At 37.9% G+C, this 24,057-nt stretch overlaps 1 protein-coding gene across 1 annotated transcript; it reads left to right on the forward strand.

Annotated features, from left to right (window-relative positions):
* Positions 1-253: 253 nt before the first annotated feature.
* Positions 254-13,699, forward strand: susd2 (sushi domain containing 2). Its single transcript, XM_073840100.1, has 14 exons — positions 254-608; positions 701-899; positions 3,438-3,586; positions 3,691-3,858; positions 6,115-6,289; positions 6,408-6,609; positions 6,806-6,891; positions 7,781-8,049; positions 8,139-8,282; positions 8,352-8,510; positions 9,850-10,098; positions 10,946-11,224; positions 12,811-12,987; positions 13,530-13,699. Exons 1-14 carry the CDS (start codon positions 320-322, stop codon positions 13,697-13,699), a joined length of 2,715 nt encoding a protein of 904 aa, XP_073696201.1. The 5' UTR covers positions 254-319.
* Positions 13,700-24,057: the final 10,358 nt, after the last annotated feature.

Below are 24,057 nucleotides of genomic sequence, written 5' to 3' on the forward strand. Positions count from 1 at the left end.
GCATGTATGTGTATTAAGTAATTCAATTTTTAAAGATGATTAAATTATACACACACACACACACACACACACACACACACACACACACACACACACTAATCTTTAAAAGTTTATTTATTTGTTTATTGTTTACTTATTTAGGACTTTAATTTTGAAGCTTTATTTTGGGACATTCCCGTTATAGTCACAATTCGCACATGGTGTGTGTGTGTCCCAAGTCTAAAAGTTGCAGGAGAACGAGTTCAAAACTTTACAATCCTAATGAATGTGCACGTGTAGTGATAATGCTTTGCACAGATAGCGGCATTAGAAGAAATAAATGATATGCACGTTCTTGTGTCAGGAGTTTCTTTTATTGCCTCTTGCCTACAAGCAGACTGTTAAACAGTTACAAGGTACGTTTGGAGAGAGAGAGAGAAAGAGAGAGACCTTTGTCACAGTGTATCTGGGAACCAAATGCGTTTCATACTGTGATTGCATACGACGCCTTAAACTGATATTAAAACACATTGGGATATTCTACTCAGAAACCATGTACAAATATAAGAACAAAATCCATCTCTGTATGTTCATAGTGCTGCTCCTTCAGCTGTTATCCAGGACTGCAGGTAAGTTATGCGTACTAGAGTAATAATCAAATGTTTTTGTTATTGTCTTCTAGAATGCAATAGCAGCAATGTGTCTTTACTAACTTTCTCAGCGCAGTCATGTGCCAAGAGCTGTGGTGAGAAGTTGAACACATGCTCCTGTCATGCAACATGTGAATCTCTAAAGGACTGCTGTGCTGATTATAAACAGTTTTGCCTTGACATTGAGCCACACTCTGGAACTTTGCTGGGAGGTGCAGACTTTAAAATCCTCAACGTTACATTTGAGCCAAACATTACCCTCACTTGCAGGTAAGATTGCCAGAAGTCTGCTGATGTTCTCTGAAGTGCACAAATCAACTGTACATAAACACTGGAGACATTTGAAGTTCCTTGCAAGTTTATGTCACAACAGTGTGTTTTAAGTAGCTCCAAACTTGTATGATTTTCTTCTGTGAAACATAAAAAAATAATTCTTTCTGTTTAATATATAAGTCATATTATACAGCAACATACTTGGGATGCAAGAACAGAATACTACATTGTTATCACATAGATTCTATTGTTATAGTATCACATTGATTCTGGAATCAAGGGAGTTTGGGCTGAAGATATGCTTTTGATTTTGTTACTTTCAAAGCCTCAAGGACAAATATCTGAGTTTAAAAGGTTTATTTGGTACAAAAAGTGGCTTTGGTGAAGGCCGAATGAGATAAGATGGAAATATTCTCATTCTCATGTGCCACTTTAGGGTGAATTGTAGGCATGGGCCGATATAAGATTCTGACGGTATGATAACCTTGGATAAAAATATCACGGTATCACGGTATTGTAATTACTGCTCTACAGTGTTATATTTAAATGTCTGGGTAAAAAAACAAAAAAACATTTTTTTATTTTTTTTTACTGAACACAGTATATTTTATTTTAGGAAAGATATAGAACATTTTGTAACATGGAACATCAGGCAAAATAATTAAAATAAATAACTGCATCTTCTTAATTAAATTAAATTTCAGTCACTTGTGTGAGCCTAAGCCTGCAGCTCAACAATAATCAACAAAATAAAATTTTCAAAAACAAATCCTTCTAAATGAAAAAAAATGCAATCACTAATCAAAGCAAAAATATGACCATTAGTGACAGTTCCAAAAATAAACAAATACTCGAAGACACGTGAGAGCCAGCTAGGATTTTTTTTTTTTTAATGCCATGATTTTGAAAAGATGTTAAAGGTGCACTGTGTAATATTTAAGATGATCTCTAGACAGAGGTGCAAAAAATGTTTTCAGGGGTGCATAAAGACCTTAATGAACCATTATGTTTTTATTAACTTAGAATTATCAGCTTGCGGAAAAAAAAAACACTGACACAATGATGAACAAGTAACAGTAATATTCACAATAATATAGTTTTATTGAATGATTAAGTAAATATAATTCCTTAAATTACGTTTTAAAAGAAATCTCACTATTCGTTGCTGTCAAAAAGGTGAGATTTTAATTCTGTATGGTCTTCCGTAGTTCTGTGAAGGGAGGGGTGAGCGGTGGACAGTTGCAATTCACAACTTCGCCGCTAGATGCTGCAAAAACCTACACACTGCTATGGGGTTCCATTTGTGCCAAAAATAAGTCGTCTGCTTTGTGCTTTGTACTATAGTTTTGTCTTTGTCTACAGTCATTGCCTACTTGTTCAGGTAAATCAGTAAATGTTGGCGTCTATGCTGTTCGTTGACGTCGTCTTAATCTGTCGTCCTTTAGTTTTTCTCTTTGTTGTTTTTGCTGTCGTCTTTATTGTGTTGTCCTGTCATCACACAACATACCTGCCCATAGCTGTCAAAATAAAAGTCTTCATCTGTCAGTTTACGGAGGTATTTCTTTTTATCTAAATACATCTGTTTATCATTTGTTTCTTGTGGTAGTCTTAGTGGTAACTTTACTTTTTAGTGAGAAATGTGAATGGGTTATTTCAACAAAAAAAGGAACTTAGGATCAGAAGGAATTTTAACAAGTTTAAATTTATTGAACATCCTCCCAATAAACAGTTGTAATATAAAATTAGAGTTTTCATTTTATAATGGAAAAAGAATCTAAGAACATTACAGAATCAGTGCTCTCAGTAAAGGGTATCTTTACTGTCAAAAAAGTATAGTTTTACCAGTACATTTTTATGTCTCGCCATATGCCTAAATTGACGTCAGAGCAGATGACAATTAGGACGACAGAATAGATGACACAACAGACGACAGAACATGACGACAGAGCAGATGACACAACAGACGACAGAACAGATGACAATTAGGACGACAGAACAGGCGACAGTACGGATGACATAACATGACGACAGAGCAGATGACAATAAGGACGACAGAACAGATGACAGAACATGATGACAGAGCAGATGACAGAACGATAGTTAAGTGGAGAGATCAGATGACAGGACGACAGAACTAGACGACAGTTCAGATGACAGGACGACACAACAATAAAGACGACAGCAAAAACAACAAAGAGAAAAACTAAAGGACGACAGATTAAGACGACGTCAACGAACAGCATAGACGCCAACATTTACTGATTTACCTGAACAAGTAGGCAATGACTGTAGACAAAGACAAAACTATAGTACAAAGCACAAAGCAGACGACTTATTTTTGGCACAAATGGAACCCCATAGGAACGGTATAACTTTTTTTGTTTGCGGTTTTGAAACCGTGACTTTTTCAAACCGCGGTAAACCTTGAAACCGGTTCAATCTCTCTAATTAAAAGTGCATGGTAAATTAGTAAATGTGTCAGATGTGATCCGTGCTGTAAATACACTACAATGCTGAACAGAGTGTGTTTTGCAGGTTTAACTCAGAGATTTTGACTGAGGGCTATGTGGATGGGAGTGGAGTGGGTCACTGTATCAGCCCCCTGCTCTATGAGGCAGGTTGGATTCCTTTTGAGGTGTCCACGGATGGAGTCAACTATGACAGATCAGGGCGGTGGCTCTCAGGTCAGCTACAGAAATTGTAGTCATATTAACACAAGTTCACTGTAAAAGTATTTATTTTAAAGATAAAATTGATTGATTGATTGATACTCTGTCTGATTGATTAGTCCATCACAGTAAGCTGAGTCCTTTTTACACGATCGTTATGGTCAATGCCACACAGTGGCAGTACTATGGCACTCCCGATGTTGGCGGGAATTTGACAATGATTTGGATCCCATCTCTAATAAAAGCAGCGGAAGTCAACATCGAACTGTGGGGTTACAATGAGACTGGTGAGCTATCTATCTGTCTGTCCGTCTCTTTGTCTTTCGGCCGTTCTTTCTGTCTGTTGTTTCTGTAATTCTGTCAGTCGGTCCTTCTTTCTGTCTGTTGGTCATTATTTCTGTGTGTTGTTTGTTTTGTGGCTCTTGATGTTTGTTCTTGCTATTATTTTGTTGGTCGGTCATTCTTTCTGATGGTTATTTATTCTGTTATGCTGTTGGTCGTTCTTTCTGATGGTCAGTCATTCATGGTCGTTCGTTCTATTGTTCTGTCTGTCGGTCATTCTTTCTGATGGTTGTTTGTTCTATTGTTCTGTCTGTCGACATTCTTTCTGATTTTCATTCATTCTGTTGTTTTGTCTGTCGGTCATTCTTTCTGATGTTTGTTCAGTTATTCTGTCTGTCAGCTGTTCTTTCTGTTGGCCATTCGTTCTATTATTTTGTCTGTCAGCTGTTCTTTCTGTCTGTTGTTCTTTCTGTCAGTTGTTTGTTTTGTTGTTTTTCAGTCTGTAGTTCTTTCTGTCTGTTGTTTGTTTTGTCATTCTGTCGTTGTTTCTGTTGGTTGTTTTTTTGTTCTGTCTGTTGTTCTTTCTGTTGGTTGTGTTTTTGTTCTGTCTGTTGTTCTTTCTGTTGGTTGTTTTTTGTTCTGTCTGTTGTTCTTTCTGTTGGTTGTTTGTTTTGTCGTTCTGTCTGTCGTTCTTTCTGTCGGTTGTTTGTTATGTTGTTGTTCTGGCTGTCGTTATTTATGTTGGTTGTTTTATCATTCTGTCTGTCTGTCGTTCTTACTGTCGGTTGTTTGTTTTGTCATTCTATCTGTCTGTCGTTATTTCTTTTGGTTGTTTTTGTTGTTGTTCTTTCTGTCTGTTTTTTGTACTTTCTGTCTGTTTCTGTCTGTAATTGTTGTCTTTGTTCATTTGTTCTGTTATTCTGTCTGTCAGCCGTTCTTCCTGTCAGTTGTTTGTTTTGTTCTGTCTGTCGTTCTTTCTGACAGTTGTTTATGTTGTTGTTCTGTCTTTCTTTCCTTCTGTTGGTGTTTTTTTTTTGTTTGTCTGTCTGTCGGTCGTTGTTTTTGTTGTTGTCCTTTCTGTCTGTTTTTGTTCTTTCTGTCTGTTGTTCTGTCATTGTTGCCAATGTTCATTCGTTATGTTATTCTGTCTGTCAGTCGTTATTTTTGATGATTGTTCAGTTATTCTTTCTGTTAGTTGTTTTTTTCTATTGTTTTGTCTGTCAGCCGTTCTTCCTGTTGGTTGGTTGTTTTGTCTTTCTGTCTGTCGTTTTTTCTGTCGGTTGTTTGTTTTGTTGCTCTGTCTGTCAGCTGTTCTTCCTGTTGGTTGTTTGTTTTGTCTTTCTGTCTGTTGTTCATTCTTTCTGTCGGTTGTTTGTTTTGTTGTTCTGTCTGTCAGCCGTTCTTTCTGTTGGTTGTTTTTTGTCTTTCTGTCTGTCGTTCTTCCTGTTGGTTGTTTGTTTTGTTGTTCTGTTTGTCAGCTGTTCTTTCTGTTGGTTGGTTGGTTGTTTTGTCTTTCTGTCTGTCGTTCTTTCTGTTGGTTGTTTGATTTGTTGTTCTGTCTGTCAGCTGTTCTTTCTGTTGGTTGGTTGTTTGTTTTGTCTTTCTGTCTGTCGTTCTTTCTGTCGGTTATTTGTTTTGTTGTTCTTTCGTTCTTTCTGTCTGTTGTTTGTTTTGTCTTTCTGTCTGTTGTTCGTTCTTTCTGTCGGTTGTTTGTTTTGTCTTTCTGTCTGTTGTTCATTCTGTTGGTGTTTTTTTCTATTATTTTGTCTGTCAGCTGTTCTTTCTGTTGGTTGTTTATTTTGTCTGTCTGTCTGTCATTCTTTTTGTCAGTTGTTTGTTTTGTCTGTCTGTCATTCTTTCTGTTGATTGTTTTTGTTGTTGTTCTTTCTGTCTGTTTTTTGTTCTTTCTGTCTGTTGTTCTGTCATTGTTGCCACTGACGTTCATTCGTTATGTTATTCTGTCTGTCATTCGTTCTTTTTGATGTTTGTTCAGTTATTCTTTCTTTTTCTATTTTTGGTGGAAGAAAAATAAATTAAGTGCATTTTGCTTAAAACAACACTAAATATGTTACTCCATTTTGCTTGTCTAGTAAATACGTATTAATTTAAGAATGTTTAGATATTTTGACTAGAAACAAGACAAAAATGCTAAGTAAGATGAGCCTTTTTTGAAGTGTGTCAGTCGTTCTGTTGGTTGTTAATTCTGTCTGTCGATATTTCAGTCTTGCATACAGTAAAAAATTATTATTATAAACTTACAGGAGAGGCATATTCTGCTAACTGGGAGGCAGAGTGGAAGTATTTGTACACCGTGGAAAGACGTGTACTCAACAGAGGAACTTACACTTTCACACCACAAATCGCAGAAAAACCATACTCCCTTTGGGACCTAGGGAGCATTCGTGTCATCCCCAGCACTAAACCAGATGGAGCCCAGTAAGAACATTTATTAGTTAATATTAGTATTTGCTTTATAGTTTTTATAATTAAATGGTGTAAAACATTATGGTTCCAGTTTCCGACTATTTGAATAAAGACATACTTTTTTGTGCAGGAATGTTAATGCCCTGTGGACCGGAGCACATGCAACAGCCTGGCATCTAGAAGAGGCGTTCAGGAATGACTCTGCAGGCTGGGCACTGGAGAAGTGTATGAATTGGGATAAGGAAGAGAAAGCAATGGCTAACTTCCTGACTGAGATCACAGACTGCCCATGCACACTGGCCCAGGCCCGTGCTGACACTGGAAGATTTCATGTAGGTGTAGAAGAATAAATTAAGCTGACATCGTTTTGGACACCACAGTTTGAAACACATAATTATTAGATAATTCCAACATTTACAGATTCAGGCATTTGTAATAATAGAGCTTTAATTAAATGTAATAAAGCTATATATAATTAAGTGTCTACATTATAGCTGTGTTTGGATGAGTTGTGTGTTTATTTTTTAGACGGATTATGGCTGTGATATAGAGACGGGTAGTTTCTGTGTTTACCATCCAGGTGCAGTTCACTGCGTCAGAGCCATACAGGGCAGGTAATATGCCACTTAACAGAATTTCAAGTCAAGTGACCTTTATTTCTATAGCAGTTTATACAATATAGATTGTCAAAGCAGCTTAGTTATATACAGGAAAATACAGTTGAAGTCTTGCAGAAAAATGTTAATTTTTTTACCAAAATAAGAGGGATCTTACAAAATCCATGTTATTTTGTAGTATTTAGATATTTCACTTTTTTTTTTTTTTTACATATAGTCCACAAGAGAAAATAATGGTTGAATTTATTAAGATGAACCAGTTCAAAAGTTTATATACACTTGATTCTTAATACTGTGTTGTTACCTGAATGATGCCATCACAGCTGTGTTTTTTTAGTTTGTTTGTTTAGTGATGGCTGTTCATGAGTCCCTTGTTTGTCCTGAACAGTTAAACTGCCTGCTGTTCTTGAGAAAAAAAATCTTCAGGTCCCACAAATTCTGTTTTATCAGCAATTTTGTGTATTTGAACCCTTTCCAACAATGAATATGATTTTGAGATCTATATTTTCACACTGAGGACAACTAAGAGACTCATATGCAACTATTACAGAAGGTCAAAACGCTCACTGATGCTTCCGAAGGAAAAATTATACATTGATACAGCTCAGGGTAAATTTAACTTATTTTGTCTTCTGTGGAACATGTAAGTATCTTCTGCAGCTTCTGAAGGGCAGTATTAAATAAGAAAAATGTACACATCTTCATTCCATTCAAAAATCTACACCCCTGCATTGTTTTCCCTTCTGAAGTATCAGTGAGCATTTGAACAGACAGTAGACAACTTTCAAAATATAACTTATCTTATAACCCTCATTTCTCATTCATGTTAATACTTTTAAATATGTGTGTTATATTTAGTCAGTTGATGTTATTTTTTTCCTTTCAGTCCTGAGTATGGTGCTGGTCAGCAGTGTTGTTATGATAGCACTGGAGCTCAGGTGCTCACGGGAGACTCTATTGGTGGCAGCACCCCAGACCGAGGCCACGACTGGGGGTCTCCGCCATACAAGAAACCACCCAGAGTTCCAGGATTCTCTCACTGGAAGTATGATGTTGTAAGCTTCTACTACTGCTGCCTGTGGTCAAACAACTGTGAATACTACTTCACTCACCGCCCATCCAGTGACTGCAGGACATATCGTCCTCCTAGAGCAGGTAATAAAAATCAATAAATAAATAAAAATCTGCATTTTATTTTACCGTAATTTTTTTAAATTATATATCTTTTTCCATCTTTTCATTAGCTGCTGTGCTTGGTGACCCCCACTTCATGACATTCGATGGAGTGACTTTCACCTTTAATGGGAAAGGAGAGTACAATCTGCTTCTCTCCTCAGACTATGAGCTGTCTGTGCAAGGCAGGACTGAACCAATGAAGTTTAAGAATGGTGAGTTCTCCAACCTTCTTTTTTAGGATGGATTGAATCACACCTGGGCTGAGAAAATTGTTCTTTCAGGTACTGCTGCTATGGCAGCACGACTCAGTTCAGTGGCCATGAGGGAGAAAGACTCTGATATTATTGAGGTGCGTCTCGGAGACCAAGTAGATGAGCTCCAGGTCTTAATGAATCAACAGGTGCTTTCCTTCTCTGAGCAAAAATGGATTGACCTTAAGGGTAAGACTAGTTTATTTATCCTCTTAATGAAGTACATCACTTCCAGAACCAAAATGTACAGATAATTTACTCACCCCCTTGTCATCCAAGATGTTCATGTCTTTCTTTCTTCAGTCAATAAGAAATTATGTTTCTTGAGGAAAACATTTCAGGAATTATCTCCATATAGTGGACTTCAATGGTGTCCCCAAGTTTGAACTTCCAAAATGAAGTTTAAATGCAGCTTCAAATGGCTCTAAACGATCCCAGCCGAGGTAGAAGGTGTCTAGCAAAACAGTCATTTTCTAAAAATAAAAAATTCCATTTTTTTTTATACTTTTATACATTTATAACCTCAAATGCTCATCTTGTCTAGGTCTGCGTGAACTTCCGGTTCCGTTTTTTTCTAATTCAGTTAGGGTATGTCGAAAAACTCCCATCTCGTTTTCTTCCCCAACTTCAAAATCGCCCTACATCGCTGTAGAAGTACCAACCCATTGTTTACAAAGTGAACATACAAAAAAGATGAAAAAAAGGTAAAACAGCGATGTAGGGCGATTTTGAAGTTGGGGAAGAAAATGAGATGGCAGTTTTTCGACATACCCTAACTGAACCAGAAAAACAAGAGTACACGCAGACCTAGACAAGATGAGCATTTGAGGTTAAAAATGTGTTAAGTATAAAAAATTGTACATTTGTTTAGAAAATGACTTTTGCTAGACACCTTCTACCTCGGCTGGGATCATTTCGAGAAAAGGAGATTTTCCACATACCCTAACTGTATTGACCCAGATACACAGATATACAGTACCACACCTGATGATGGATGGATTATCTCGGCAAAGGAGAAGTGCACACTAACACAGATTTGTGAATGAGAGAGAAATAGATTTGAGAGAAATAGGCCTTTTGTGTACATAGAAAAAGTCTTGAATCTTTGAGTGCAGCTCATGAAAAATGAGGGCAAAAACAAAAGTGTTACGTTTATAATTTTGGTCAGTGTAAATTGTCAGTTTGTTTAGAAAATAACCAATCGTTTCGAATATAAAACCCTTCTTTCTCAGCTGGGATTGTTTAGAGCCATGTGAAGCTGTGTTTAAACTGCATTTACGAAGTTCAAACTTGGGGGCACCATAAAAGTCCACTATATGAAGAGAAATCCTAAAAAAAAAAAAATAATTACTTTACGACTAAAGAAAAAAAGACATGAACATCTTGAATGGCATGGGGTGTGAGTACATTATCTGTCAATTTTTGTTCTGGAAGTGATCTAATCCTTTAAAGTGAGCTTTAGCTAAAGGCACAGTTTTTCCTTCCTGGTCTGTTTTACAATCTCTGTGTTTTTTCTGTGTCATTCCAGGTGTTTTTGTTTTCTCTTCTAAACCCACAAATGTGACAGTGATGTTTCCATCGGGGACCGGGGTAGAGGTTAGGGCAGGTGGGGGAGTCATGACCCTTACGGTCCTACTACCGCATGACTTACCGAACCGCACACAAGGGCTGCTAGGTACAATGAATGACGACCCTGAAGATGATTTCACCTCTAGCAATGGTGTAATCATCCCTCTCAATAGCAGTGCACAGGATATATTCACCTATTGTGCTGGCTGTGAGTAACTGCTTTACTATTACATTACTTTACTGCCAGTGCAGTCAGTTCAGTGAGTGCATGATGAAACTGATTGAAACCAAGATTACAATTTATTCTGCTTGTCTGATATAATTTACTTAATTTATAAATGCCATCTGATTTTATTTACTCTGTTTATGAAAGGCTCCATCTGTTGTAAAGCTACAGTTTGCTCATTTAAAGCAATTTCATATTATTTCTGACTATTCCATGTGGCTTATGTGGAATCACATATTTAGTCACTTTTGTCCCAAATGTTAATTTTTTTTTTATTATTAATTTTATTATTGTTAGACTTTTTATTATGTGGTTGCAATGAAAAATTCCAATTATTGTCTGTATTTTTTTGTTTATAAACAAAATGTTCATTCAAAATCAGATCTTAAATGGATCAGTTAATGATCAACAGCATCAAAGTGTTATTAAAGTTGTCTAGCGGTTACAGAAACTGGATAAATTAGATGTAGTTGGACAAGAACAGCTGCAAATAAGTAAAGTACAAGAGGAAACCATTAAAAACCAATCTGTTTTTGAGAGCAGGATATAATTTAATAATGCTTTAAAAGACCTTGAAAATAACATAATAGGGAACACATATTCACTATTAACTAAGCGTTTTCCCTCAATAAACTTGAAATGTCCTGCTTATTAATAGTTTAAGTAAGGGGTACGGTTAAGGGATTTAGAATTTAGTTAAGATTATGGTAAGATAAACAGTGAGAATTGGACCCTAAAATGTGTTACAGAAACATTTGTAAAATTTTAAGCTATGGTTGAAATCTTTTGCCTCTTTTTTCACAAACTACCATTTGTTTTTCTTCACTAGGGGCCATCACAAATGAAACTTCACTCTTTACTTACGACTCAACCTACCTTCTGAATGAATATTACCATGCCCCAAAGCACGATCCGTCTTTCATCCCAAATTTTTCTGTGACTGAGGACCCAGAGGATCCCCTGCTTGAGCCAACGCTGAACCTGTGTGCCGGAGAGGGGGCTTCATTCTGTAAATACGACGCACTAAGCATGCGCAGTCTGGAGCAAGGCAATGCCACACTGCTGGCCTACCGGAGTTATACGGCCACCAGCAAGGCTCTGGAGCCTGGTAAGTGTAACCATTTCACAGAGAACCTATTGTGAAAAAGCTCTATATATATTTTTTTTTTTAGTTTTTTTTTTTTAGCAGGAATGTTAATTACAGTATATTCTTTCCCAGACGTCTGTATGTATGATTTAGGCACCATCTTCCAAAAATACATTGCATAATACATGTATTTCTGGCCCTAAAATCGATTTGGATGAGCCATGTTCAAAGTTGTTTGCATAACTGATGTGTGTTCATCAGATGAAATATTTATTCATCAATTATATCTAAATTCAAGGGCACCATATACCACCTACAGCTGATGAATCACTTATAATATATATATATATCTTTAAACTTTTAATAGACTATTTTCTGCTATTAATTTTAATCTTGCTGAAAATGTATTTATATATTAATTTTAATTTAATTTAATTTAATTTAAATTTAATTTAATTTTAATTTACTTGCGTTAAGCCTAAAAAGCGCATGTTAAACTTACTTTAACCTCAAGCTTTTGTTCCTAATGCTTAAATTTACAACACATACACTATCAAAAGTATTTGAACAGTAAGGTTGTTAATGTTTTATACCACCAAGCCTGCATTTATTTGATCCAAAGTAAAGCAAAAACAGTAAAATTCTAATATATTTTTACTATTTAAAACAATAGTTTTCTATTTGAATATATTTTAAAATGTAATTTGTTCCTGTGAATTCAAAACGGAATTTTTAGCATCATTACTCCAGTCACATCCTTCAGAAATCATTGTAATATTCTGATTTGCTGCTCAAAAAAAAAAAAACATTTATTATTATTGTTATGTTGAAAACAGCTAGTAGAATTTTTTTAAGGTTTCTTTGAATGAATAATAATGAATAGAAAGTTCATTATTATCACTTTTGATCAATTTAAAGCATCCTTGCTGAATAAAAGTATTAATTTCTATGATTTTTCCCCCTTTTGTAATTTTACAAAAGCTTTTTATTTGATCTATGGATCTTTCTATTCATCTAATAATCCTGAAAAAATGTACTCAACTGTTTTAAATTGATAATTGTAATTGTAAAAAATGTTTCTTGAACAGAAAATGAACATATTGGATGATTGGAGTAATGATGCTGAAAATTCAGATTTGAAATCACAGGAATAAATTACATTTAAAATATATATATATTAAATAGTAAAAATATTTCAGAATTGTATTGTTTTTGCTGTACTTTGGATCAAATTAATACAGGCTTGGTGAGCAGAAGAGACATTACAAATCTTATTTACATTTATTTATATAATTATATATCAATATGTATTTATTTATTTATTTATTTATTTATTTATATTGTTGGGTCTGAAGCTTGTATTAATGCTTTTAAGATTTTTACAACATGCTCATATAGGTCTTATCAAATGGTATGCATTTATAACTGGTTATGCGATAACGACCAATGACAAGCATCATATGCAGATTACATAACAGCAGCACGCTATTAAAAATGTGGTCTCTGACCAAATCTCAGTAATAAAAAATTGTTGACTCGTATACGATTTGACTTTTATCTGTATATCTTTTTATGAATTTGTAATGGCTGTGATTTTGTGATCTCAGTGCAATCCTGTGGTTGGCTGGCACCACCTAACCACGGTCAGAAGGAAGGAACCTTGTACCTGGAAGGGGCAATGGTCAAATTCTCATGTAATGGTGGATACCGTCTCTATGGGTCCAAGGAACGCACCTGTCAGGCAGACGGCACATGGACTGGAAAGGATACGCACTGTGTGGCAGGTACGTTAAAGTGGAGCATGAAAATTGTGTGCATTATTATTTACGTTTCAAACCACCAGATGGCAGTGCTTCCCTTTTTAAAGTTCATATCCTCTTGAGGTAATTAAAGGCTGTAGTAGATGGCTCTGCGTTCTACTTTTTTCTGCATATTCCGTATTCCAGTTGCACCATGTAATATTTGTTTGGAAACCTTGACACATTTCTTTCAGGATAATTTGATGAATAGAAAGTTCAAAAGAACTATAGAGCTTCCTTAGGCACTTTACTTCCTCCCTCCACAGGTGTCTAAAGAGACTCCTCTCGTCAAACAGAGCGGCCCATTGATCCCTCAGTCACACAGACAGACAGACAGACAGACAGAGAGTGTAGCAATCATACGGCCCAACCTGGATGTACTTGAGCTTGTTAACTCTTGACCCCTCTGTCTCATCAGAGCGGAACGGCATACTTCCTCTCGATAGGCATCTTCAGGATGGATCTGTTTAGGATCAGATCTGGACTCTCTCCATCAAACACATATGAATCGTTTATCTGCTCCACAGCTGCTGAGAATTCATCCCCCGCTGGCTCGCTGGCCTTTCTGGGGGTTCACTGCGTAACCGGAGAGCCAAAACAAAGCAACAACCCGCTTTATAAAACACATCAGGCCTGCGAGCCAAATGATCTCGCGCTGAGTTTACTGAATGCACGCTATTGCAAACATGTTGGATAATTCGTACTGGGGGAAATAAATAAAGAATTGAGGTAGTGTTGGTGTTCAGCCAGTGCTTTGAAACTTGCAGTTTGTCAAATGTGATATTGATCAATATTTGCCGTTTGTTTGTTGGTGGTAAAAGTACATAGCGTACTGAATCAATAAAGCAGCTGTTACCTGCTTTATTGATTAATGATCATGCTGTTTATTATCCAACTTGATAATCATATTTGTGAACTCTCAAACTTTTTGTGAACTATTAAACTTGCAGGTTTGTGTAGGCACTCTTTTATTACCGCAGGCCGTTGTTCGCTGGTCGCCATCCCGCACAGCTAAGCAGATCATTATTTATCATCAGGAAATTTTAGGAGAGCATTTTTCTTGATATATGGGCGCTCACTGACAGCGCACTGCTCAAACCTCTGCGGTCAGACAGATCGGTAATGTGCCAGGGGTTTTATCAAACTTTTGGCACTGATTTTAACAGGTTATTTAGGGCTGTTTTTGTCAATCCCACATGTATTACTTCCCCTACCTGTTTCTCTTTACTTTTTCCCTGACTCTCTTTCCTTTTTACCTGTCTCTTTCTTTCTAGCTGTCTCTCTTTGTATCCTCTTTACACGATTTTACTCTCTATTTCTGCTGGTTTCTCTTTTCTCTTCACCTGTCTCTCTAATTTCCTGTCTTTTTTTGTACCAGTTCATATTCAAAATGAGTCTCTCTCTTTTTTTATACTTTTCATTTACTCCTTTTTACCTGTCTTTCTCCCCCTCTGTCTCTTTGTATCTACAGTGGGGGAATTTTTTTTTTTTGATCCCCTGCTGATTTTGTACGTTTGCCCACTGACAAAGAAATGATCAGTCTACAATTTTAATGGTAGGTTTATTTTAACAATGAGAGACAGAATAAGAACAAAAAAATCCATGAAAACGCTTTTAAGAAAAGTTACAAATTGATTTGGATTTTAATGAGTGAAACATAACTTGCCCTTTTTGGCAATCACAGAGGTCAGACAGCGATCAGACGTTTCTTGTAGTTGGTCACCAGGTTTGCACACATCTCAGGAGGGATTTTGTCCCACTCCTCTTTGCAGATCTTCTCCAAGTCATTAAGGTTTTGAGGCTGACATTTGGCGAATTGAACCTTCAGCTCCCTCCACAGATTTTCTATGGGATTAAGGTCTGAAGACTGGCTATGCCACTCCAGGACCTTAATGTGCTACTTCTTGAGTCACTGCTTTGTGGCCTTGGCTGTGTGTTTTGGCCCTGTCAATCGTTCCTTTGATGCTGTGCAGTTGTCTCCTTAGCAGAAAAACACCCCCAAAGTATAATGTTTCCACCTCCATGTTTGACAGTGGGGATGGTGTTTTTGGGGTCACAGGCAGCATTCCTACTCCTCCAAACACGGCGAGTTGAGTTGATGACAAAGAGCTCGATTTTGGTTTCATCTCACAACACTTTCAACCAGTTTTCCTCTGCATCATTCAGATGTTCATTGGCAAACTTTAGATGGGCCTGTACATTGTGATTTCTTGAGCAGGGGGGCCTTGTGGGCACTGCAGGATTTTAGTCCTTCACTGCGTAGTGTGTTACCAATTGTTTTCTTGGTGACTATGGTCCCAGCTGCCTTGAGATCATTGACAAGATTCTCCTGTGTAGTTCTGGGCTGATTCCTCACCATTTTCATGATCATTGAAACTCAACGAGGTGAGATCTTGCATGGAGCCCCAGACCGAGGGAGATTGACAGTTGTTTTGTGTTTTCATTTATTTGGGAATAATCACACCAAATGTTGTTACCTTCTCACCAAGCTGCTTGGCGATGGTCTTGTAGCCCATTCCAGCCTTGTGTAGGTCTACAATCTTGTCCCTGACATCCTTGGATAGCTCTTTCGTCCTGGCCATGGGGGAGAGTTTGGAATCTGATTGATTGATTACTTCTATGGACAGGTGTATTTTATACAGGTAACAAGCTGAGATTAGAAGCACTCCCTTTTATCTCTTCATGTTTTATCTCTTTTCTAGAATGTCTCATTTTTGATGCCTTCTATCTTTCTGCCTACCATTTCTCTCTACTATCTTTCTGTTCTTTCAAAAAGTCTTTCTCTTTACCCCTTTTGTCACTGTTTTACCTTTATCTTCTCATTACATGTCTAACATTTATCATTAACCTTTCATTCTCTCTATTCCTGCCCTTTTTTCTCTTCACCTGTCTTTCTGGCTCCCTACCTGTCTCTCCTTCCTTTATACCAGTTGTGTCACTTTTATAATTACACTAACTTTTTGTCTTTTCTGCCTATGTTTCTCTCTCTTGTTTATCTGTCTTTCTCTTCCTACATGTTTTTCTCTTTTAAATCTATAAATGCCACTTTTTGTATCTCTCCCACCTGTCTCTCATTTTTCATTTTCACCCATCTCTCTCCCTATACCATCTCTACCATTTTTCTGTCCTCTTTACATGTATTTCATCCATCTTACCTCTCGTTCTCGTAATTTCTGCCTGTCTTTCTGTCCTCTTTAACTGTCTCTGTTGTCTCTTTACCTGTCTCTCTTGCTACATTCACACTGCAGGCAAATGTGGCCCAAATTTTTTTGCTCACATTTGATTCAGATCTGTATTCCTCATGACAGTTTGAACAGTACAAACCACATGGAATCTAATCTTTGCAATTCTGATTCGTGACCCTTGACCACAAAACCAGTCAGTGCTGGGGTAACGCATTACAAGTAACGCATTAATTTTTAATTTACAAGAAAATATCTAAGTTACTTTTCCAAATAAGTAACGCCAGTTCCTTCCCCCCAGTTATTGATTATAAGCTCTCCTGTCCCCATGTTGAGAGAAATTAGGAGTAAGATGTTACTTTAGTTCTAGAATAATTCATCTTACAAAAAAATTCAGTATGATTCAGTATTCCTTAAAATGAATAAAAACAGTTAAATGCATCTCAGAATATGATGCAAACATGCAATAATTAAAATATGTTAAAGGAGAACTCCGGTGTGATATTGACCTAAAGTGTATTGAATCATGATACCGAGTGTGAACGTACCTTGCATATCTCATCTCGGTTTGTGTCCAGCTGTCCGAAATCTGGGGTCAGTTAGCCGATGCTCACAACAGGTTGTCAATGAAAGTCAACAGGGCATCGGAATAGCCATGTAAATAAATCACTGTTTTACGCCATTTACGAGACACAAAGTAGCTCCACACTTCATTGGTAGACTTCCAAGGGCCCTGACATTTAAAACGAGACATTGAGAACTCAGAAAAAGCACCGGTAGTTTATTTACAAGAAGATTTATACAGACAGTACCTGGGAAAGAAAATCCGGTAGCCGCCATCCTGAACTTAGTCACGATAAGTCGAGTGTCGAGCACCAAGGAATTTATCAGGTTATCAACGTATCAGGTTGTAGTTTCCTTCGTGCTCGACACTCGACTTATCGTGACTACATTTAAGATGGCGGTGACCGGTCTGTTCCTGGTGGAACATGTCTGTATAAATCTACTTGTAAATAAACTACCGGTGCTTTTTCTGAGTTCTCAATGTCTCGTTTTAAATGTCAGGGCCCTTGGAAGTCTACCAATGAAGTGTGGAGCTACTTTGTGCCTCGTAAATAGCGTAAAACAGTGATTTATTTACATGGCTATTCCGATGCCCTGTTGACTTTCATTGACAGCCTGTTGTGAGCATCGGCTAACTGACCCCAGATTTCGGACAGCTGGACACAAACCGAGATGAGATATGCAAGGTACGTTCACACTCGGTGTCATGATTCAATACACTTCAGGTCAATATCACACCGGAGTTCTCCTTTAACTAATACAAATATCTTTAATGTATTTACTCCCATTTTATTAGCCAATGTCTTTGCTCCTGACCTTTGATAATCCAATGCAACAAAAATTACTCAAAATAAAACTAACATTTGTTTTTGATTTTCTTTTTATTGCTAAAGAGTGTTTAACTTTCTTATTCTGCGGTCTACTGTGCAGACGTGAATTTCTTTTTTCTTAAGCATGAGGTTTTTGTTGTGAAAGGGCTTTTAAATTTGCCAAAATATAACTTTTTATATTAAAAACAAACAAACAAGCAAGCACTGCCCAGATTTAAAAAGTAACGTAGCACATTACTTTCCATAAAAAGTAAAGAAACGTAATTAGTTACTTTTTAGGGAGTAATTCAATATTGTAATGCATTACTTTTAAAAGTAACTTTCCCCAACACTGAAGTTCATAAGTCATAAGGGTCAATTTTTTATTTATTTAGCTTTACACTGATGTATGGTTTGTTATGATAGGACAATATTTGGCTTCTCCAGGCACCACTACACCACTGGTTGTATCATAAAAGTTTCGAAACTCTCATCTGTCACATCCCTGTCTTTATTTTTCATTTTTGGATGCGCATTATTTCACTGGCTTATGCGGCAGATTACTTTATGTCCTCTGTGTTTATTTCCATTTGACAGTGCACTGCACAAGTGTTGCCAAGTCCACAGTTTTCTAGCGCATTTGGGCAATTTTTTTAAATATTGCCGTGACTTGTTTTCCAACTCTGTGGGTTAAAGCGACCCCACTAACACGATATTGACCCTCCGAAACGGGGGACTAGTTTTGAGAAGCAATTGGCAAGATTTTGTTGTGAAAATCTGGCAACCCTGTTCCTATTGTTCTTTTCCGCATACGGGTCAGTTCAGAACCATAATCTGTTCACACTGGAAATCTGATATTGGCCACATTTGAACAGCTATACAAAAAAATCTAATCTGAGCTCTAAGGCTCACAGTGTGAACATAGTTTCTCTTTCCCCCTACTTGTCTTTTCTTCCTTTGTACCAGTTTATTCTCACTAACTGTCTCTGTTTTTAATTGTCTACCCCTCCTCTTTACCTCTCTCGCTCTCCTTTACCTTTTTCTTTCTGTCTACATGTTTCTCTCCATTTGCTCTCTCTCCCCTTCCTGCATTTAAGAAAAATAATATAATACTATTTTATTTATGTTTTTACATTTTATGTGATAGTAAAATTGCAATACTAATATAACTGTCATGAGTTCTTTATTTTCAAATGTAAAGCTGTCAAGCTTTTATTTAGGCGGAAACCCGCAGGGAGGCCTTAAAGCTTCACTGTTGTTGACAGCAGTTGGTTTATAAGCGCTTCTCATTACAATTTTGGAAAGATGGTTGCCGCATGTTGGGTTCCTAAATGCATGTTACAAGCAACCCAAACTCAGAGCAGATGTAGAGATGGAGTTCATATGGAGCAACATTTATAGCAGGCTGAGCCACTCTAAGACACTAAAAACACTGGATCGTGCTGCTCGCGTGTAAACGAACACAGTGCTGCGCTTCACTCTGAAACACGCAGGACGTATCTTTAAATAAATCACAGCAATTTTGTGATTTGATAAGGATTTCCCCTTTCTTCTCTGAGTATGAATGTGTATTATCAGCTACTAACATCCACAGTGTTGTTGATGAGAATGACGTGGGACCAGTTTGGTGGGTTTTTTGCATTTGCAAAAGTAATTTTTCAGCTGTCATAAAGGATTCAGACTGATCTGCTCTAGTTAGCATGAAAGTACAACCGACAGATAACCCCTCTCCATACATGTACATCTTTTCATTCTCATGGTATGACCATATCTGTCTCTCTTGAGCATGTCTAGAGTCATTATCTTTGTTTTGAAGGTTGGCCTTCTAGACTGGCGCTCTTAAAAGCTGACATGTGTCATAGTGTCTTAGTGAGCGAGGGGCTCTGGGCCTCCACCTCCACTTGAATTGACAGTCCCACTAAACTTCAGTTTACTCCCATGTTGCCAGACAATGTGAGGTCTCAGTGATCTTTCTCCCTCTTATCTATTCCTCTACTTTCCCTCTCTTGCTCTCTCCTTCTCTTTCTTTTGTTTTGGCTACTGGCTGATAAAGGTTGACGCGGGGATCAAAGAGCTTCCCGTGCCTGTAATTGACTTCCCATTATTACAGCGCTCTGAACCCCCAGCAAATAACCCTCAACCGTTAGTTATTTGCATGCATTCCAGCACAGTTCATATTCAAAGGAGCAACAAGCAGAAAAGTGAGGGTGAAATTAAGTGAAAAGTGCAGGTCAACAAAACGGACAATCATGGGGTTCTGTGCAGGGCTGCAACCGACAGTTATTTTGATAGTCTGTCAGTTATTTCCGCAATTAATCATAATTTCAAAACAAAAAAAATCTGCTTTTTACAGAATGTAATCAAAATGGAACTTGTTCTGTTATTAAATGGATACAATGTTGGTAACTGCTTATTAATGTAATTATTTAGTTCTGCAATTTTTCTATTTTCGCAAATGTTGTTTATACAAAATATATGCTACAACAGTATCAAAATATATTTAAATTTAATGAAGTTCCAAATATTAATGACACTTTGCTGTAAACCATGAAATTGACAGGATTGATTTTTTTTATTTATATTATAAATCTCTATTGTCACCTTTGATCAATTTAAAGCATTGTTAACTGTATTATATTTAATAACACTTTTTGCTGACTGATATTTTTGTGTAAACCGTGAAAAAACAGCATTTATTAGAATTATATATTTTTTATAACATTATAAATCTCTTTATTGTCACTTTTGATCAATTTAAAGCATTTTTAACTGTATTATAATTTAATGACATTTTTGCAGATTGATATTTTTGTGTAAATCGTGAAAAGAACAGCATTTATTTAAATTATACATTTTTAAAACATTTTAAATCTGTTACGTTTGATTACTTTTAATTTAAAGGATTTTTTTAAACTGTTATTATTTAATGACACTTTTCTAATTGATATTTTTATGTAAGCCATGAAAACAGCATTTATTTGAATTATATATTTTTATATAACATTACCCTGTAGGTCTCTTTATTGTTACTTTTGATCAATTTAAAGGATTTTTAACTGTATTATAATTTAATGACATTTTTGATGATTGATATTTTTGTGTAAACCATGAAAAGAACAGCATTTTTTGAATGATACATTTTTATAACAATATAAAACTCTTTATTGTCACTTTTGATCAATTTAAAGTTTTTTTTAAACTGTATTATAGTTGTAACATTTTTGCTGATTGATATTTTTGTGTAAACCATGAAAAGAACAGCATTTATTTGAATTATACATTTTTTTGTATAATATTATAAATATATTTATTTTCACTTTTGATCCATTTGGATTAATTTAAAGTATTTTTAACTGCATTATATTATAATGACATTTTTGCTGATTGATTTTTTTTGTGCAAACAGCATTTATTTGAATTATAAATTTTTTTATAACATTATAAATCTATTTATTGTCACTTTTGATCCATTTTGATCAATTTAAACTATTGTATCTGTATTATTATTTAATGACACTTTTTGCTGATTGATATTTTTGTGTAAACCATGAAAAGAACATAATTTATTTGAATTAGACATTTTCTAAAACATTATAAAACTCTTTATTGTCACTTTTGATCAATTTAAAACATTTTTTATCTGTATTATAATATAATAAAAATTTTGCTGATTGATTTTTTTGTAAACCATGAAAAGAACAACATTTATTTGAATTATACATTTTTATAACATTATAAATCTCTATATTGTCACTTTTGATTAATTTCGATCAATTTAAAGTATTTTTAACTCTATTATTATTTAGTGACACTTTTTGCTGATTGATATTTTTGTGTAAACCATGAAATGAACAGCATTTATTTGAATTATACAATTTTTATCCGATTATAAATCTTTTTATTGTCAATTTTGATCCATTTTAAGTAATTTAAAGCAGTTTTTACCATACTATCATTTAACAACACTTTTTGCTGATTGATATTTTTGTGTAAACCGTGAAAAGAACAGCATTTATTAGAATTATACATTTGTATACACATTATAAATGTCTTTGTTACTTTTGATCAATTTAAAGTATTTTTTAAATTGTATTATTATTTGACACTTTTTGCTAATTTATATTTCCCTTCCGGGAACTCGAGCCGCGTCTAGAACGCTATGGGGAACGCCATTGGCGGGCCGCACTCTGAACTGTGTCTAAACAACCAATGAAATGACGGGTGTGACGTCGCAGGCGCGGTGACGTCATCAACCGGGAAGTATAAATAAATATATTTTGTCATTCAGCGAGAGCGCTCTATGTCTGTGTCTGTCTGCCATTTACTGCTTTTCGTACCCAGTTTGGTGCACTTTATTTTGAGTAAATGGCATCTAAGCAATCTAAAAAAGAGAGTTTGATGGCGGTGAAGCACCCGCATAAGCAGTGTGTCCCTCCTTGCCAACGCTTCATTGTTGGTGGGGATACACACAGCTTATGTGTGGTTTGCTTGGGAGCGGAGCACGCCCAGTCAGCCCTCGAAAAGGCTGGCTGTGAGCACTGTGACCGTTTACCGGTGCGCGTGCTTCGTTCCCGGAAAGCCCTCTTTGAGGAGGGGGCTTTCACCAGCGTTCCCCGCGAGTCTGGCCCCGCTTCCGCCGAGGCGGAGCGGCGGCTGCACTCGTGGGGTTCGCAGCTTGATCTGCTGGAGGGTTTGGAGACGGGTAACCCCCTATCTCCGCCCTCACTCAGCGGATCGAGCGACCTCCTCCTGGATGTGGAAGCCCGCACTGCGGTTTCTTCCCCCCGGGAGGAGGTTCCAGAGTTTCTCCTCTCTTCCTCCGAGGAGGTTGAGATGGAGAGCCTGGATGAGCCTCAACCGCCATCACGCTCGCCTCACTATGAGGAGCTCGTAGGGGTGCTGACTAATGCGGTAGCTAAGCTTAACATCTCTTGGCCCGCAGAATGTCACCAAGTACTGTTAGGTCTTATGGCAGCCGCTTCCAACGTGATACCTTTTGGACTGCTGCACATGAGACCACTGCAGTGGTGGCTCAGGACCAGGGGGTTCTCCCCGAGGGGAAACCCGCTCCGCAAGATCAAGGTCACGCGGCGATGCCTACGTGCCTTGGCCATGTGGAGGAAACCCTGGTTCCTCTCTCAGGGTCCGGTTCTGGGAGCTCCCTGTCGCCACGTCACGCTAGCGACAGACGCTTCCCTTACCGGGTGGGGGGCAGTCATGAGTGGCCGCTCAGCCCAAGGCCTATGGAGCGATCACCATCTCTCGTGGCACATAAACCGCTTAGAGATGCTGGCCGTATTCCTGGCTTTGAAGAGTTTTCTCCCAGACCTAAGAAACCGTCATGTGCTGGTCCGTACAGACAGCACTGCGGTGGTTTATTATATAAACCATCAAGGAGGACTCCGCTCACGCCCCTTATACAAGTTGGCGTACCGGATACTCCTTTGGTCGCAAGAGAAACTCCTCTCCCTGAGAGCAGTCCATATTCCTGGACATCTGAATGTGGGAGCAGATGCCCTGTCGAGGCAGGGGCCGAGGCCCGGGGAATGGATGCTTCACCCAGAGGTAGTGAAGCAGATCTGGAGAGTGTTTGGCCAGGCACAGGTGGACCTGTTTGCGACTCGAGAGACATCGCACTGTCCCCTCTGGTACTCTCTAGTTCCTCCAGCTCCACTGGGGCTGGATGCCATGGCACAGACGTGGCCGAGGCTGCGTCTGTATGCCTTTCCCCCGATCGCTCTGCTCCCGGGAGTTCTGGAACGGGTCCGTCGGTTTCAAGTGCGGCTGCTTCTCGTAGCCCCGCGCTGGCCGGCACGAGTATGGTTCTCGGACCTGGTATCCCTCCTCGACGGCTCTCCATGGGAGATTCCCGTCAGGAGGGACCTCCTGTCTCAGGCTGGGGGCGCAATATGCCACCCCCACCCAGAGATGTGGAGGTTATGGGTATGGCCCCTGAGGGGGCGCAACTCATAGGAACGGGTCTCTCAACCGAGGTTGTTGAGACCCTTCTCCAATCCAGAGCTCCCTCTACGAGGAAACTGTATGGCCTTAAGTGGAACTTATTCGCGAGATGGTGCCACGAGCGCCACCTAGACCCAGTCAACTGCCCGGTCGGTACAGTTCTGGAGTTCTTACAGTCTCGCCTCTCCGCAGGGCTAGCTCACTCCACTCTAAGGGTATACGTGGCGGCCATAAGTGCCTACCACGCCCCTTTAGGTGGCCTCTCAGTAGGTAGAGAGCCCTTGGTCATACGGTTCCTCCGCGGTGCGCTCAGGCTGAGGCCTCGAGTGACACCCAGGGTCCCCACGTGGGACCTCGCTGTGGTGCTAGAAGCTCTATGTAAACCTCCATTCGAGCCCATAGAGGAGTCTACGGATCGCGTCCTCACAATCAAGACAGCGCTCCTGTTAGCACTCACTTCTCTCAAGAGAGTAGGCGACCTGCAGGCCCTGTCAGTGGCCCCATCTCATTTAGAGTTTGCCCCAGGGATGGCCAAGGCC

Source organism: Garra rufa, chromosome 5, assembly GCF_049309525.1.
Source record: "Garra rufa chromosome 5, GarRuf1.0, whole genome shotgun sequence".
Lineage (NCBI taxonomy): Eukaryota > Metazoa > Chordata > Actinopteri > Cypriniformes > Cyprinidae > Garra > Garra rufa.

Excerpts from the sequence above, each read along its gene's own strand:
- susd2 (XM_073840100.1), top strand. The coding sequence starts at position 320 with ATGATATGCACGTTCTTGTGTCAGGAGTTTCTTTTATTGCCTCTTGCC. Across the intron at positions 6,610-6,805 it reads CTGACACTGGAAGATTTCAT|ACGGATTATGGCTGTGATAT; the intron begins GTAGGTGTAGAA and ends TTTATTTTTTAG. Across the intron at positions 11,225-12,810 it reads CAGCAAGGCTCTGGAGCCTG|TGCAATCCTGTGGTTGGCTG; the intron begins GTAAGTGTAACC and ends TTGTGATCTCAG.